The 17,464-nt window shown below is 42.0% G+C and overlaps 1 protein-coding gene across 4 annotated transcripts in view; it reads left to right on the plus strand.

Moving 5' to 3' along the window:
• The window catches only part of NECAB1 (N-terminal EF-hand calcium binding protein 1), a 136,039-nt gene that overhangs the window by 105,129 nt on the left and 13,446 nt on the right, over positions 1-17,464 (plus strand). For all 4 annotated transcript variants that reach the window (XM_090040296.1, XM_090040295.1, XM_090040294.1 and 1 more), the window contains exons 7-10: positions 5,502-5,614; positions 10,138-10,214; positions 14,513-14,566; positions 16,130-16,242. In XM_090040296.1, coding sequence (XP_089896422.1) covers positions 5,502-5,614; positions 10,138-10,214; positions 14,513-14,566; positions 16,130-16,242 — 357 coding nt within the window. The remainder of the gene's footprint in view (positions 1-5,501; positions 5,615-10,137; positions 10,215-14,512; positions 14,567-16,129; positions 16,243-17,464) is intronic.

Below are 17,464 nucleotides of genomic sequence, written 5' to 3' on the forward strand. Positions count from 1 at the left end.
ATTTTAATTAGAGTGGCTCCTGAGAGGCACCTTATGATACTAAATCAGATACAGGCCTAAAGATATCCCAGCAAGATGCAATTATCATACTCTGCACAACACCTATTTTGCATTTTACTGTGATGTCCTAAGGAATTACAGGGACAAACACTCCTCATTGAAACTCTCATTGATGCCAGTGGAAGTTTTACTACAAGTGGGAACGAAGGACCAAGTTTTAAGATTCTGATCCCAGAATTGATAGCATGTAGGTACAGTGCTGCATCTGAGGAAGTGCTAGTATTTGGTTGCTATTTGAGAGGCTTATTGTGATTATTTTATTTCATTTTATTCCTTTGACTCTTCTCAAAACACAGAGTTACCTCACAGAGTCTGTACAAAGCCAGAGTTCCTTAGCCTTTCCAGTTACAAGATTCTTACTGATAGACACCATCACAAACACTAAAGTCAATCTAATGCAACCATACGATGCAACTCCATGTCCTTAACCCTCCATCTTCCAGTCCCTTCAAGCTCAAGTCTATTTCAGCTTCCCAAAGTGTCTTCTTTGAAGCTGGCCCAGGCCAGGAGCCTGGGGATGTTCATGTGCACCACCCATCATGGCCAGCTGCCTAAGGCTGCTAAAGCTAGCCTAGTAGCAGCCCAGGCCTGACTGGCTGCTGGACACATGCCACCCCCCCCACCTGCTGTCAGCTGCAAGGAGGGGAAAGAGGACAGCATATTTATCCCTAGCCCCCACCTGAAAGCGGGGTAGGGAAGGGGAACACACCACCCAGCCTTGGCCCCCCAGCTGGGGTCTGCGTAGTGCAGGAAAAACCCCATCTGGGTGCTTTTCACACTCCTCGTAGCCTGAGTTGCAGGGCTCCAAATGGCTCAGCCTCACCCTCTTCCCAGCCCCACACCTGAGAGAGGGGGTGGGAGGAAATGCACACACCTGACCCGACACTGCCCCCCACAAGCCAGGGTCTGTCTGGCATAGGAGAAAGACCCCCCACCGGTGGTTTTTCACTCCTCTACAGCCCAGCTCACCATGCTGGGATCAGCTCAGCCCTGTCCCCTCCCCAGCCCACACCTGTGAGAGGCCATCCAGCACTAAGCCAGGGTCTGCCCAGCACGGAGGGGAGGAGAAGCCCCCACCAGGGGCTCTTCAATCCCCTGCATCACTGGGATCAGCTCAGCCCCATTCCCTCCCCAGTCTTCCACCTCCAGGAGGGGAAGTGGGGATGTGGGGTAGGGGGTACCCCAGCCAAGGTCCCAGCATGTCAGGGGGGTGAAAGCCCCCACTGAGGGCTTTTTCACTCCCTCACAGTATGGCTTGCCAGGTTGAGATCAGCTCAGCTCCACCACCAGCCTGTGAGAGGCATGGGGCACTGAAACAAACCCACTGGCCCAGCTGTAAACTGCTCCCCCCAGCCAAGGTCTTCCCAGGGCATGGGGGAAAGGAGAAAGCCCCCACCAGGGGTTATCTCCCCCACAGCCCAGTTCATCAGTTTGGCTTGGGCTCAGCCCTGCCCACTCCCCAGTCCCTACCAGCCTGTGAGAGACGGGGCAGGGAGGGGAATGCACTGGCTTGGCCCAGCACCAGCCCTCACAGCCAGGGGCTGCCCAGCACGGGGCAGTGAAAGTCCCCACCAGGGGCCTTTTGTAACCCCTCAGCCCAGTGAGCAAGGCTGGGATTGGTTCCACCCCGTCCCGGTCTGGTTATTCAAGGGTGGTTCCATGTAATCAAGGAGTACGAGTACCATATGTCTATGGATAAGGATTTGTAGGATCAGACATTAAAACAGTTTATTGGTTGTTAACTTGTATTTTATTTTTCTCTGGTATTTCTTTTATTTTCTCCAATAACTGCATCACCATATATGTGTCTGAATTCATTTTTGAGCTGGTCCTAAGACTATCCTGAATATTCCTAGTGACATTTAAAGGTGAATGGCAAAGCAAAAAAGTAGCTTTGCCCTTTAATGCTGCTTTGTGATGCAGAAAGGCTGTCTCAAAATTTGGAAAGTTTTAAAACATATAATCTCTTTTTTTATATGGGAAATGTCATTTCCTTTGCTTCGTGGGTTGGATGCGAGTGTCTTTGAAGCACTGAATAATAATGTGAAAAAGGCTGCAACCTGAACTGCAGACTTCCTTCCCACACCTATTAAAAAGGTGGAAAATGCTGATTTGTATGTAATTTAAGACCAAGTGCTGTCACTTGTCATAAGAACTAGAGAACTGCCATCCCATAGGTCCATCTTGCCCAATATTCTGTCTCACAGTTGCAGAGAGTAGATGTTGAAAGGGAGTGAAAACTACGTATGATCAGGATTTTGTCCACTGTTCCTCTCTAATTTCCAGCCTCCAGCATTTAAGGTCTAGGAAGTTCTGATTCAGAGGCTGTACCCCTTGAAATCCCATACTTAATAGCTACTGAGGCCCCTTTCCTCCAAGAATTTGTCCAATCCTTTTTTGAATCTGGCTAAGGTGTCAGCTTCCACAACACCTGGTGGCAATGAGTTCCACATTTTAATTACATGCTGTGTGAAAAAGAACGTCCTTTTTTTAGTTTTAAACTTGCTACCTTGTGGGTGCATCCATAGGTAGCAGAAGGGGAAGAGTAATGGGGCTTAGCCCCCCCAAACGTGGGGCAGCAGTAGGGCTGCAGGCAGCCCGGCTGCGGGCTTCCGGCAGCTGCAGCAGGAGGGGTGCGCTGGCAGCGGGGAGGGAGGAGTGGAGCTGAGGCTGCCTGGGGCTATCACTGCAGAGGCGCTGCACAGCTGAAGGGGTGCAGGACTCAGCCGCAAGTGGCTCATTCGGGGGTGTGTGGCTCCTGCTGTTATGCACACCCTGGGAGGTACAGGGGGCATGTGCCTCCAGATCTGCATGGGGCAGAGCATGCTGCTGCAGGCTGGGGCCAGGGCAGCGCCAGGGTCTTCCCAATGTGGGGGGGGTGGGAGGGGGCTGGGGCGGGAGGCGGCAGCACTGGGAAGAAGCTATGAGGGGGGCTGCAGCCACCCCAACATTCACCATAGCTCCCACCAACCCCACCTCCCAGTGCCACTGCTGCCCACCCTGGGCTCAGCCCCCTCCCGGCCCAAGCCTGTAGTGGCAGCTTACCCTACCCTTTGCAGAACTGGGGGCATGTGCCCCCCATGCCTTCCTGGGGCATATGCAGGAGCTACCCCCCCACCCTGTGCCTCCCGGACAGTCCGTGGCTCTGTCCCGTGCCCTGCCCTACCCCAGCTGGGCAGTGCCTCCCCCTGCCCCTGCCTCCCCGCTCCTTCCTCCCCATGGCCCTTTCCCCTCACCCCACAGACTCACCTACTTGGGGGGCATGGGCGTGCATGCACTCAGCCCCCCCTGCCCCCCGATTTTTTTTCTTCCTCCACCTATGGGTGCATCTACATGTGCGCTTTGCTGCAGAGTAGACTAATTAACACAGTAAAATGTCACTGTCTACATGTCTATGTGTATTAGGGTGAAGTAAACTAATTAACTTCACCATAAGATGATGCTGTTGGAGACTGAAATATCTTATGGTGGACTAATTAACTGCAACGAAACACATGAGTACACGGTGATGGCAGGCATAAATTGTGCCCAGTCACCCCAGGTAGCTGGGGGCTACACTGCTGCCTACCGCCTACATATGGCTTCACAGGTTAAGCACCCTCATGCCCCAGCCAGCCCTTCTGCTTGCTCACACCTGACACCCCCATACCTCCTGCCAGCCCAGGACTGCTCCATCCCAGCTCATACTGCTGCTGCTCCAGGCACACGGCACCCAGGAGCAGTTTATTTTGGTTCAAACTGCTCTCCAATTTATTGCTTCACATTAATTGCATGTGTTGATGCACCTATTAGTTGTATTTTGTAACACCTAGTTTTTGTATTGTATCTTACAAGGCGATAGATCATAGCCCTTTAAAGGAGAAAAGTAAAGTATATACATCATGTATACACATAAAGGAGCAGTAAAATGTTCTGAGTATTTTATTTGGAATTGAGTCACACTTCTCCTTTAACTTCCTAACATCAAATTATAAGCCAAATTGTGTCATCTAGATGTTTCACATTTGAATTTGGAGATACTTTTTTTCCCCAGAAGCAAGGGACCTTTGCTGTTTGGCTGATCCTGCATGGATGCTAAAACCAAGTAGGTGTCAAGAGTGTACTGTGATGACACATCCCCTGTCTGCTGATAGCTTCAAGGGATATTATGAAAATCTTTTTATCAAGCTCTATAGTATAGCACATTTGGAATGCTCTTCTCACATGTCACTGTCATGTACATGAAAAGCAAGAGGTTTTTCTTTGTTATCTTTTATTTGGCTAATTGCATAGTGGGACAAATGTTAGACAAGTTTTCAGATATAAAGTGCCCCTTTTTTAACTTGAAAGCTTTTCTAACAACTGTACAGTTGGTCCAGTAAAAGATATAATCAAAAAAGACCTGTACTTCTATTATTTCTTGGACCATAATGACTACAATAGCACTCCAACACTGAGGGATAAAATGAGAATAATGAAAACAGCTAAGAAGCCGGTAACAGTAAGTCCCAAACCAGGTGGCCACTGGATATATATACAGAGCTTCTGACTGCACGTCAGCCCTCTGCTGGTTCTTTTTGTGCTCTGGTATGCTAGATGGGCAGAGCTTAGTATACATGATTCTTCAGACAGAACCATGCCTGCCTGGTTCCTTTTGATGCCTCTTTTCCGGGTAAGTATCTAAAGATACAATCTAAAGATACAACATCACCTCACCATCACTTTCTATGTACAATCTTTGCTAATAATTAAATGGATTTTATTAGTTTACATGGATTTGTAGACAAATCCAAAGTTTAGTTTCCTCCATTGAAGTCACACACAGCAAAACAAGGAACAGTTGGGCTGAAATGTATTCAGCAAACCAGAGAACCATTAAAATAATGAACACAAATTAGAATTAATCTGCAGACTGTTCACTCACCCAAGATGTGTTTAAATTCTTAATTTATATTAATTGAAATGAAGAGTCTGACCAGCCATCCTAAATAGTCATGGCATTTCCATTAATAATGTATTTAACTATTTTTTTTTAACACTACTTTTTGCATGAATCGACCTAGCCCTCATATGACACTACCCATTTCTGGTCATCTTTGATTCCCAAATTGTGGATTAACATTGATACTTTTTTTGTGGTTAATCTAAAATCAAGTCAATATACAAATGCTGAGCCTATGTCAGTCCCTAGTGCAATAACTGGGGATTCACATAGATGCAAAGGCCACACTTGTTATGTTCCTGTTGGATACGCATAAGTCACTGTTACTTTTTCTTTTTTTCCTCCGTCACCTTTAATGAGAAATAAAATTGATTCATCAAGCTATAGCAGTGAAAAAAATTACTAATAGTCTCAAGAGACATTTCTGTGTTTCTCCTTTTTAAGGGCATATTGGAAGGAGAGAAAAAGACAAGCTTTAGAACATGAATTAATTAATTATCTATTATCTATTTTTATTTAGGCAGGGGTCAGCAAAGCCAGAAATACTCTCGATTCAGTGGACAGGAAAACGTTCAAATCGAAGACTTCAGAGGAACAACAGCTTATCACCAACCAGTCCTCATTTTAACACAGGTGTTGTCATTTTACCTGTACTTAAAGCATGCACACAGACACAAAAGCAGACAAGGTTCTTTGGGTAAATGTGATAACTTTCATTAGAGGAACTAAACAGTTTGAAAAATTGTTTGAATCAAACCTAAAACCTCTTGTCACCCAAAGAGCAAGTTTTGTCCAAGGCACAACAGACTTTCTATGAAAACTTAAAAACATAGATCACCTTCCCACCAACACCCTCCTAGCCACCATGGACATTACCAGTTTATATACCAAAATCCCACACCAGGATGGCATCCAAGCCTGCCTTACTTACCTACAAAAGAAAGATTACAACTCAGAGTACAGACCTAAAGATATTACTGAACGTGTACACTTCATCCTCACACACAACTTCATTTTTGATAACCAACACTTCTTCCAGACCGTTGGCACAGCTATGGGCACCAATATGCCAACATTTTTATGAGCCACATGGAAGAATTCCTCAAGGACTGCACCACCAAACCCTTGCTATACTTAGGATATATCGATGACATCTTCATCATTTGGACTGAAAACCTGCAATCTCTGATTGATTTCCACCAGAAATTCAATAATCATCCCCACTCCATCAGACTGTCTCTTGAATACTCCAGCACCAACATTTCCTTTTTAGGCACTACGGTCACTATCCAGAATGGTAAAATACAAAGCAATACATACAAGAAACTCATGGACTAACATATATATCTGCAAAGAACCAGCAATCACCCTAAACACACAAAGAAAGTGGTAATATACAGCCAAGCCCCCCGATACCACAGAATTTGCACTGAGGAGAACACCTGTGATTGTCACCTCACAAATTTCAAAAGGGCTTTCACTCAACTAGGACACTTCTCCAGAGAGGTAGATTGTACTTTTGAAAAAGCCACCCGGATACCACGTAAAGAATTGCTGCATTGCAGAAAGAGAATCCCCGTGACTCACACCACTAGTTATGACGTATCATCCCTCCCTGGAACCTACATGGAAAATCCTCAAACAATTGTAATCCATTCTAGAAGAAGCCCCAATTCTTAAAGAGATCTTCCCAGAACCACCCATCCTAGCCTTTAAACAAGAGCTAAACCTTGCCAGCCTTATCACCAGAAGCAAACTTCCTAGGCCCAAAACATACTGAATGGACCCAGACCATGCCATGACATGAAATGTAAAACCTGCCAACACCCCCACGATAATGACACTCCACAACAGAACCGTCACCATTCCTGGATCTTACACCTGCACCTCCAGAAATATGATATATCTCATCACTGTATTAATGTCCTGATGGAAAATATGTAAGAGAAACCAAACAACAACTGCACACCAGAATGAACGCACACCAAAGATCTGTCAAAGACAAGAATACCTGTGGGGGCACATTTCTCACAAGACAACCAATCTCTCACCAATCTCTCAGTTCTGATCCTCAAAGGGAACTCACAAAACACCTTTTGCAGAAGAGCCTACAAACTTCACTTCACCAACCTACTGGATACAAAAAATCATGGACTAAATATAGACACTGGATTTATGGCACATTATAACCTGCCTAACATCTGATAACCTCTCTACTATTTACCAGCTATATCTTATCACCAGGTCTGCATTCTCCCACCTGCTACCTGTTGCGCACCCATTGATAGCCTCAATTTGCATTTTCACTGTCTGGCAATCTTGCATGCTGACCTCTGGCTTCTATTCTGTCCCATCCAGGAAGAACACAAAACAAACTGCAGATGCTTCCTTAGCCTGAAAAAGGGTGTTTGTACCCAAAAGCTTGCAAAGAATAATTTTTCCAACCATTTCAGTTGGTCTAATAAAAGATATCAGATTTGCCCAAAGAAACTTGTCTGCCTACGTCCTTAGATCAACATGGCTATGACTAACAACCCCACAGACACAAACATACCCAAGTAAAGCATGTATGTATCATCCATCTGTATTTTACAAGTGCAAATTAAAGTACCAAATTAACAGGAAATAATCTTCAATTTAATAAAGGAGATAAATTAGCTTTAATAAATGTAATTAGCTCTACCTAGAAGAGCAGCAATAAATATACAGCTATTAGCCTAAGTTATCAGCAAAACTGAAAGTGCTGGTGGCTTCTCCACGCCATTGCTGCTTACCCCCTGGGGCCTTCCAAAATACCCCCAGGGGTACGTGTACCCCTGGTTGAAAACCCCTGCCTAAGTAAATAGAAATAAATATAAAGCTATAGATCCAAATTCCTTTCTATAATAACTCTACTGTGCCAGGCCCTGGGGTTATTGTTTTTGTGTGGTGAATTGACAGTTCCATGCAATATATTTTAAGTATATTTACAGGCAGTGGAGAGTGGAAGAGATGGGTTTATAATCCAGAGAGAAAAAGAAACCCCCAAAACTAAGTTTATGCTTCCTGAATAATTTACAGCAGGGCTGGGCAAAATGCAGCCTGGAGGCTGGATGCAGCCCACCAGCCATTTAGAAAATTAATATTAATCTGTCCTAGGCTGCCCATCATGTGGCCCTTGATGGCTTGCCGAAACTCAGTAAGCAGCCCTCTGCCCGAAAAAATTGCCCATCCCTGTCTTACAGCATTTATGTGTCATGGCTGAGGCCAAGTGAAAGTGTGTATGGGAGAGACAGAGGAGAAAAAATAAACTTGCAGCACAGCAGATGTTTCTTGACATGAAAATTAGAAATGACAATTTTGCCTGAGGAAAAAGAAGCATTTTGAGAGAGCTCCAATAACAGGAGATTTGGAAGTGCTGACTGTGTGCCAGAAAGGTGCAGGGAAGGAATCCTCAAGCTTACTACAGGCCTCAAGACTATGACATCCATGTAAGTGGGACACTGTGGAGCATGATGAAGCACAGATGGATGCAGCCTACTTCTCCCCACCTAGTCACATGAAATCTCACTTTTTTTCAGGTGATGATATGCCCCCACTTTTCCCTTGATGCCCCTTCCACTGTGCCCAAAAAAATGGTTCTGAGTTCCTCTTGGGCAAGTTGTCTGCTGTTTCTCCTGAGCAGTAATTATAATATTTCAGTATGTTAGACTTCCCCACCACACTTCCCTGCAGTGCTAAGATTTTTGGATCAGCAAAATATTTCTAGTTTGTCTTTGTTCACTTTTCAGGATAGGATCTCATGTAATGATGCTACTACATTTCTAATTCAGAGTGTACAGTGGAAAACCAGGTATACCTAAACTACATCCTGCCCAGTAACAGTATTACACTAAAGCAGTGTTAAAAACCTGAAAAATGCTAATGTTAAAAACAAATATAAAGCATTTTCTTACACTGCTATTCTAATGAACTTTGCTGGATGAACCTCTTCTCTCTCCAGGATTCTTATTTGGCTTTGCACCCCTTCAAGGTTTCTTTTTCCTAAAGCAGAATTTCCCTTCTAATATCTTTACACTTACCTAGGAGCTTTTGGCTTTGCTTCCAAATAAAATCCCGGTATATTTTTCCTCCTTCAGTATTTTATTACTAGCACTAATTCTGCTACATAATATGCATAAGCAATGCCCACATTCTAAATTAGTCATGTTAGAAACTACATTTTAATCCCATTTTTTCATCTCTACTACCTAAACATATAGCTAATAGTGACTAACGGGGGGCTTCTTTGTTTACAGTGGCAAAACAATGGGAAACATTATAGAAGATGCAAAATAGATCGTTCCGTCTATATTATATATCTCTAAGGCAGTAACTCCGATGTTATGGTCATTGGTAGTCCACAAGGATTTGGGTGGTCACATGGTGTAGGCTCTCCTTATTTCCAACTTCATAAATGCAGTTAAAATATATAAACTATGTTTGTCAGATTACATTTCCATGTAAACAGCATGCCTGCCACAAGGAAATTATGAAGGGGAGTGGAGATAGTCTACACGATAGCAAATGAGAGCAGAGATGGTCCAACAGACAGTTTTTAAAAAGATGGTCAACATTAACAAAAAGTTAAGGCCTCCTTTTCTTAAGTTGCCAGTCATTAATCAAAAAGCTGGCAACCTTAAAGCTTTGATCAAAGTGTCCAAATAGATTTCACATATCCAGCTCAATGTCTATACAGACTTGCGTGTGTTTTTATTCTCTTCTCTTTTCTCTCCTTTTCTATCTGTCATTGATATGCTGTGAGTTATGGAAAGGGTCAAATTAAAAAGCTTCATCCCAGCTCACCAGGCAGCTTCAGACTTGGGGTCCCAGCACAGTATTTAATGGAGTTGCAAAACACTGGAGTAATATAGAATGCAGTTTTAAAAAATCCTGGGGAATTTCTGCTGTAGCTTGTGAAAAATCCTGTCTTAGAAAACCACTGAAAAATATTTCTTTTCAATAGTTACACATAAATTAATACTACCTTAATCAATCGCACCCTTGTCTTCCTTCAAAATACAAAATAAGATACAAGCTAACAAAACATTCTTCTATTCTGATGAATGTCAAAATAGATGCATTGTATCTCAGCATTTAATAGCACTTTATAGTTCATTATTTATGTTTCCTCAAAGGTTGGCCAGAAGACAACAACCAGTGGATGACCCAGATAAATAGACTCCAGAAACTGATTGACAGGCTGGAAAAGAAGGTGGGTATTTCTTTTCATTTGCTCTCTCTCTCATTCTCAGTAAAGGTTTCTGAAACAATACTTGAACCATAAATCTTCCTCCTACCATGACATAGTCACACTGCTGTTCTGACCAATGACAGCAACTAGAACATCAGCTAAGTAAGCTAAAACATTTTTTTTGATCTTGCTCATTCGTATTTAATATTTTCATAAGAACATGCTCCACTAAGTATTCACAGCCGTTCTTGCCCAAGCTGATATAAGTAGATGCATGTCTCATATTGTATATGCATATTCTGAATTTGTGCAACACACACTGGATGTATACACACTATATACATTGCTATACAAAACCCATGTTATTCTTATGTCAGTTAAGGCTGTTCTAGATATAGTGTATCTGACACAGATAATTATACCATGAAATGTTCAGGATTTCTTGGGGTGGTATCTTTATTGAACTATGTCCAAGTTCAGGCATCTAGCAGGAAAACTCTGCAAATATGAGTTTTTGGGTTGCAAGCTAAACTAATAACTAAAAAAATGTATTTCCATGGCAAAGCAATAAAAAATACTTTCACATAAACCAAACCATTCTGCTTGACCCAAACTGAAATATACTGTTTTGGTTTGTGCTTTTAGCTATTTTTTATAAAACTGTTTTGGAAATCATATTTAAAAACTAATTTGGAAAACAACAATTCAAAATGAAAAATAGAAACACAGAGCAATGAAATCAAACTGAAATATCAAGATCCTCCTGGAATACAATTACTTTTTGCTACACAGCTCTTCTTCCCACTTCCACCTTGAATCTTCAGATAATCATCTGTGCATCTTGAGGAAGCCACTATGGAATTTGCTCCTGGGCAATGCGCAAACACGAAGCCTCAGTTAATTCCTATGATGTGAGATGTGCTCATAGAGAGGGGAGGTTTAAATGGTGCTCAAACGCTGTATGCTGGCTTTTTGCAAAGGGAGGAATTTCATCTTAGATCTTGGCAAACAAGGTTCTTTGGGTAAATGTGATATCTTCTATGAGATCAACTGAATAGTTGAAAAATTGTTCTTTACCAGCTTTCAGACACAAACACCCTTCTTCAGGCATAGGGAGAGTCTGCTGGTGTTTGTGTCCTCTCTTGGGTCGAATAGAAGCTTAAACCAAATGCAAAATGCAGTTTCATGGACATGCAGATGCATGACAGAAAGTTGGTCTCATAAAAGATATCACATTTACCCAAAGAACCTTGTCAATCTATATCCATAGACAAATACAGCTGTAACCAACACCTTAGACCTTGACATTACAGATTTGTAACAGGAATTTGAACGTTTAGAAAATTATCCTTCAAAACAGTTAAGCTAAATATTGCTTTCAGTTAGTTAACTGCCACACATTCTGCAAAAGATAAGAATTTTACTGACCTTTTACTATCTTTAGTTGAAGTCCAACATAACATTTGTTACTGTTTTATGTTGTAATCTCTTTCTGTCTTTGTTTCCTTCCCCATCCCCCTACTCCCTTTCCTTGGAGGAGTTTTGCATGAGAAGTTCGGAGTCCATGGGAAATATAATTTCCTGCATGGTTGTCTCTCTGAATGGTCTGACCTGACGGATGAGCCATTAGAAAGTATTTCTTCACAAATGTCATGATTTCCTATTCAAATGCAGCATGAGGGGCACAATTACACAGCAGTTGATGAATGAAAGACATTTCACTGCTGACTTTACTCTGCCACATGCTGTTGGTGACACTTCGGTGAATACCTTGTTTACTTAAATTCTGCATGCAGTGTCACATCTGCTATCTGCTTCCAGCCACCTGCTACCCAAGGTTAATCAGCCATTGCCCAAGTGTATCCATTTTGGGGAAAAAGAACACCTTTATTTTTCTGACACAGAAACATGTACAATGTTCTGTGTACAATTGCTATTTGACACTATTGTAAGCCCTCATTTTCTAGAGATTTACCTACTTTTTAAATGTGTTCACGTAAATCAAAAGTTCGTAAGTGCACATTAAGCAGTAGGTATATAAAACAGGCACAATGTGAGATTAAAATCAGCCAAATAAAAACAGGTAGTTCTGTTTGCTCCTTCTCCAGAAGCAAATGTAGCAAAAACGTTCAGTAACCAACTTACAACCACTGGCAAAAATTCTCCTCACTGCTGTGCAAGTGCACTCTGGTGGATGGAAAGCTTCCTGGTTTGGATGGACTAGATGCATTCAAGTCAGCATGCCTGGATGAGCTTCATCCAAGAGTACTGAAGGAATTGGCCGGTGTCATAGCAGAACCACTGGTACGGCTGTTTGAGCACTTGTGGTGCTCGAGTCAGGTCCCGAAGGATTGGAAAAGGGCCAGTGTAGTCCCTATTTTCAAGAAAGGAAAGAAGGAGGATCCGAGTAATTACAGGCCAGTCAGTCTCACCTCCATCTTTGGAAAGGTCTTTGAAAAGATTATGAAGGATCATATTTGTGGGAGTCCAGCAGGAAAAATAATGCAGCAGGGAAACCAGCATCGATTCACAGCTGGTAGATCATGCCTGACCAATCTGGTTTCATTTTATGACAGGGTCACAAAATGCTTAGATGCAGGAGTAGAGGAATTTAAATGTTTCTTCAACATTTTCTTGGACTTTAGTAAGGCCTTCAATATGGTATCACATCCTATTCTCATAAATAAATTAAGATGTTTACACGGTCCGGTGGGCGGCAAATTGGCTTAACGGTCACACCCAGAGAGTGGTAGTAGATGGGTCAGTATTGACCTGGAAGGATGTGGGTAGTGCGGTCCTGCAGGGTTTGGTCCTTGGACCTGTAGTCTTCAATATCTTTATCAGTGACTTAGATGTGGGTGTGAAGTGTACTCTGTCCAAGTTTGCGGATGAGACTAAATTGTGGGGTGAAGTGCACGCTCTGGAGGGTAGAGAATGATTGCAGGCAGATCTGGACAGGTTAGGAAAGTGGGCAGTACACAATAGGATGCAGTACAACGAGGACAAGTGCAGAGTACTGCAGCTAGGGCACAAAAATATCCAGCACACCTACTGGCTGGGAAATGACCCTCTCAGCAGCACAGAAGTGGAAAGGGATCTCAAAGTCATGGTGGACTCCAAGATGAACATGAGTCATCAGTGTGATAAAATCATCAGCAAAGCTAACCACACTTTATTATGCATCAGATGCATGACAAATTGATCCAAGGAGGTGATACTTCCCCTCTATGCGGCATTGGTCAGACCACAGTTGGAGTACTGTATCCGGTTTTGGGGGGCTGTACTTCAAGAAGGAAGTTGATAGACTTGAGAGGGACCAGAGGAGGGCCACTCATATGGTCAGGGGCTTACAGGACAAGCCCTATGAGGAGAGATTGAAGGACCTGGACCTCATCAGCCTCCGCAAGAGAAGGCTGAGAGGGGATCTTGTGGCTGCCTACAAATTCACTAGGGGGATGCAGCAAGGGATCAGACATGCTCTGTTCACCAGGGCGCCTCTTGGGGTAACAAGGAACAATGGTCACAAACTGACAGAGAACAGATTTAGGCTGGATATTAGGAAAAACTTCTTCACAGTGAGGGTGGCCAAAATTTGGAATGGGCTTCCAAGGGAGGTGGTGCTGTCCCCCACCTTGGGGGTCTTTAAGAGAAGGCTGGACAGACATCTGGCTGGGGTCATCTGACCCAGCACTCTTTCCTGCCCAGGCAGGGGGTCAGACTTAATGATCTGTTGAGGTCCCTTCTGACCCTAGCATCTATGAATCTATGTATGCTAACAGTTGTGGAAGGTTTCTGATAGCCTAGTTTCTCTGGACACATTTAGCATTTACTTATTAGTAGATTGACTTGCCCATAATCCTACCTATGAATATAATCAACACCAATTTCTTTTGTGTAAGGCTGTCATTATGACAGTTCATTCCAAATGACCACATATGCTGCCTTGCATCTTCTATGTATCACCTTGGTGTGGGGTTTTGTTAAGCGTAATGTGTCAATGTGACTGAGTGTATTTATCACAAATTTCAAACAGATTTCTCTCTAATTAATACATTTGAAAACAATACCTCTGTATAAAGATAATAGTAAATTCTGTTCAGTCATTAACTTTTCAACAGGCACTGCAATGTGTGACATTCAGTAAAAAAATATCATTTAACAAGCTGAAAGGGCATAGCTCAAAGTTTCTATTCCAAGTTAAGATACAGCAGAATCTGGGTTGGAATGGTGTGTTTAACATAACGCATAGGTCAAATCTTTGGTACCATCTATAGTTAAGATATGTATTCATATTTATATTCCTTTTCTCTAATCATAAGGATCTAAAACTTGAGCCACTAGAAGAGGGGGTTTTGGAAGGAAACACAAAATCTGTAAGTATTGTTCAAGGATAAAGGGTACTTGAGAGTCATTTCTATATAATGCAGGCAATAGGCTGATATCACCAAGCTACTTTTTAAGCGCTGTTCTGCAGCAGAGCACCAGGAGCAGAAGGTGATGATGAGACAGAACCACTGGGCATAAAGACTAGCAAAGTAAAACTTTATTTTAGTCTTGTTTTCAAATGATGCAAGCCAACAACTCAGCTCTCCTGAAAAAAAGTATTATGAAACTACAAGGACGTGGGAAAACACTTAGTATTAGAGATAATAAATAGTAACACTGAAGAAATTGATTACACATCCAAAAATGAATCTAGATTATGAGTAGGTCTCTGTCAAAATTAAATTCACCAAACGAACTGGTGTTTCTGAATGTAGGGCTTTGATAGTAAAGGCAAGCCTTAAATCAAATATTCATGAAAAGTGATGACCCATGAAGGCACTTAATAGAATTATATAATGAAAAACACTTGCAAGAAGAAAAAATCTAATGAGGCATATGAGCCAAGAGAGATGGCTTGTGAACAGCAGTATAACTAAGGCAGGGTGACTGGGACAGCAGCTTGGGCACCGACTTGGAGGTGGGGGAGAGGAACAAAAAAAAAATAACAGCTGCTGCTAGCTGACTGCACCACCAGCACCAGAACCCAAGAGCTGCTGCTGGCCTGGGTGCCAATCTGCCTAGTTATGCCTCTGCTTATAAAATAGTATAAAGTTAGGGTGATCAATGGGATTGCCATGTCAGCAATCAAGCCAGGAAGGGTTCAAAGCCTGAACTAAAAATTCAATTATGCTAGTTAATTGTCACAAAAAATTGTGACTTAAAATACGCTCAGTCTTGTGCCCTGCCCCAGCCCCACTCCCTCCCTCACCGCAGGGGCCTCAATCTGCTCCCCCCTGCAAAAAAACAAGAAACAAATATGAAGTGGTACAGGAGCTGAAACTCTGAGTCCAAAGGGGTATACTTATTTTAAAAGGTTGAAAACCCCTGCTCTATAATGCTATGAAAAAATGGGCACTGGTTTAGGGGGTTTCATTCTCTGAAGACTCAGTTTGACCAATGTCACATGCTGCACTGATAACAAACAAATAGTGGTTTGAGATTTTATTTACACACACTTCTACTGGACTTCCTTTTAAATAATAGAATAGTTTACTTTGGTCATAGGTTTTACAGAAGTTGTTGTTTATAAAAGTTCTATTTGAGGCTCAACTGGACTTGAGTTTCCTTTTATACTTCCTATAGAATGACAACCATTTGAATACCCTGTTGCACTGCATCCTTTGATCTGCATAGTATATTACTATTATTTTTGCATACACATAAAGTTGGATATAATTGATATTACAAACTTAGGATACTCGCTTTGAGAAACCTAGGATTTTTACAACACTCATAACCCCAATTAAATGTGATGGGTGCTGAGATGCTCATGCTGCCAAAAGTCAGGTCATATAGTTTTCAGCTTAGATGCTCCCCGTTTTTCTTAGTTTAAAGCATAAGAAATTGATAGGAGGCATAGGATAATACTACTGTGATACTATTTATATCAGCACATCATGATCGTTCAGCGTCAAATGTCTGTGGTAGAAGAAGAACTGGAGGAATTCCGACTTGCTCTGAAACAGTATGTGGAATCTGCTTCTGCCCACGCTGGATGTTTGCAGTAAGTATTAAGTCATTACCATGGTGTGGTAAAGAAGAGAGAGATTCTGCTTAGCATTATGAATGTGCATGTTTTCTTGAATTACCTCCAAGTGGGGATGGAGTATGTGTTAATACAGAAATGGTCCCACCAATCACCTTCATGACAATTCATGATCATCTTCTCTTCTATAAGGCTGGATAGTGCACCCAAGAACAGATAGGAAAGGACAAATGAAATTAAGAGAGTTTAAACTCTTATCAGCTATCCTAGTACTCAGTGTGAAGACTTGGGGCCTCTGAAGTTGTGGACCAATACTGAATCATTTAGTTTATTAATATTACAAAATATATTGATAGAATTACTCACTCAATAGAATTTGGCCAGCTCTTCTCTTCAAAAGAGGCAGTAAGGTAGAAATGAGATCCAGTAATGAAAATAACTACTAATATTGCTAGGATACTGCAATGTCTTTGGGGACTCTTCAGATACCTCCCTCCTAAGTGACAATACTCCTTGGGACCTCCAGCTCACTGGCTTTTCAAGCTGCCTGTCCAGGGGGCCAAACAATTCATGGGGGCCTCCCTGCTCATTGCCTTCAAGATTTTGAAAAATCCTGTTACATTGCCTGACATCTTGCACAATCTGTCCCATTCACAATTAGGAATGAAAAAAAAAAAGAACAAAAACAGTTTTTGTAATTTTTTTTTTTTCACAGAATAATATACACTTATTTCCTGGTCAATAAAGGAACCACTAAGAAACGAGAGTTGATTCAAGACTTAACAAAAGTTGAGTGACAATATAAATTTCAACAGTCTGTGAAAAATCTTCTAAAATCCAATTAGAGATTATTCAACTCTATTAGTGTTTCAAAAATGGGTAAACAAGATGAAATATTCTTGTGTTTTAAAAGGCTGTCACCTGGCCTTGTTTATAAACTTGCTCATATCACCCTCAAGTAAAAAGACATGAGAAACAGAGATTATAAACAAGGATATAGCACTCTATGTATAGAAATCAGGTTGGCAAAAGAAAAGAATGGCCTTCCTTTAACTCCTTGGTAGATCTTATGGACAAGATGTATTAATTACATGGGCCAAGAGATGGAAAAGCAGATATGAATAAGCATCTACTAGAAAAATGATAGTACGAGAAACCGAAATTTAGTAAAATTGAAATTTATTCCTTGTATATGAATAAGTCTAAACTACTTGAGAATGTAATCTACAGAGCACATAAT

Source organism: Crocodylus siamensis, chromosome 3 (assembly GCF_052110815.1).
Source record: "Crocodylus siamensis isolate JL-2025a chromosome 3, ASM5211081v1, whole genome shotgun sequence".
Classification (NCBI taxonomy): Eukaryota; Metazoa; Chordata; order Crocodylia; family Crocodylidae; genus Crocodylus; species Crocodylus siamensis.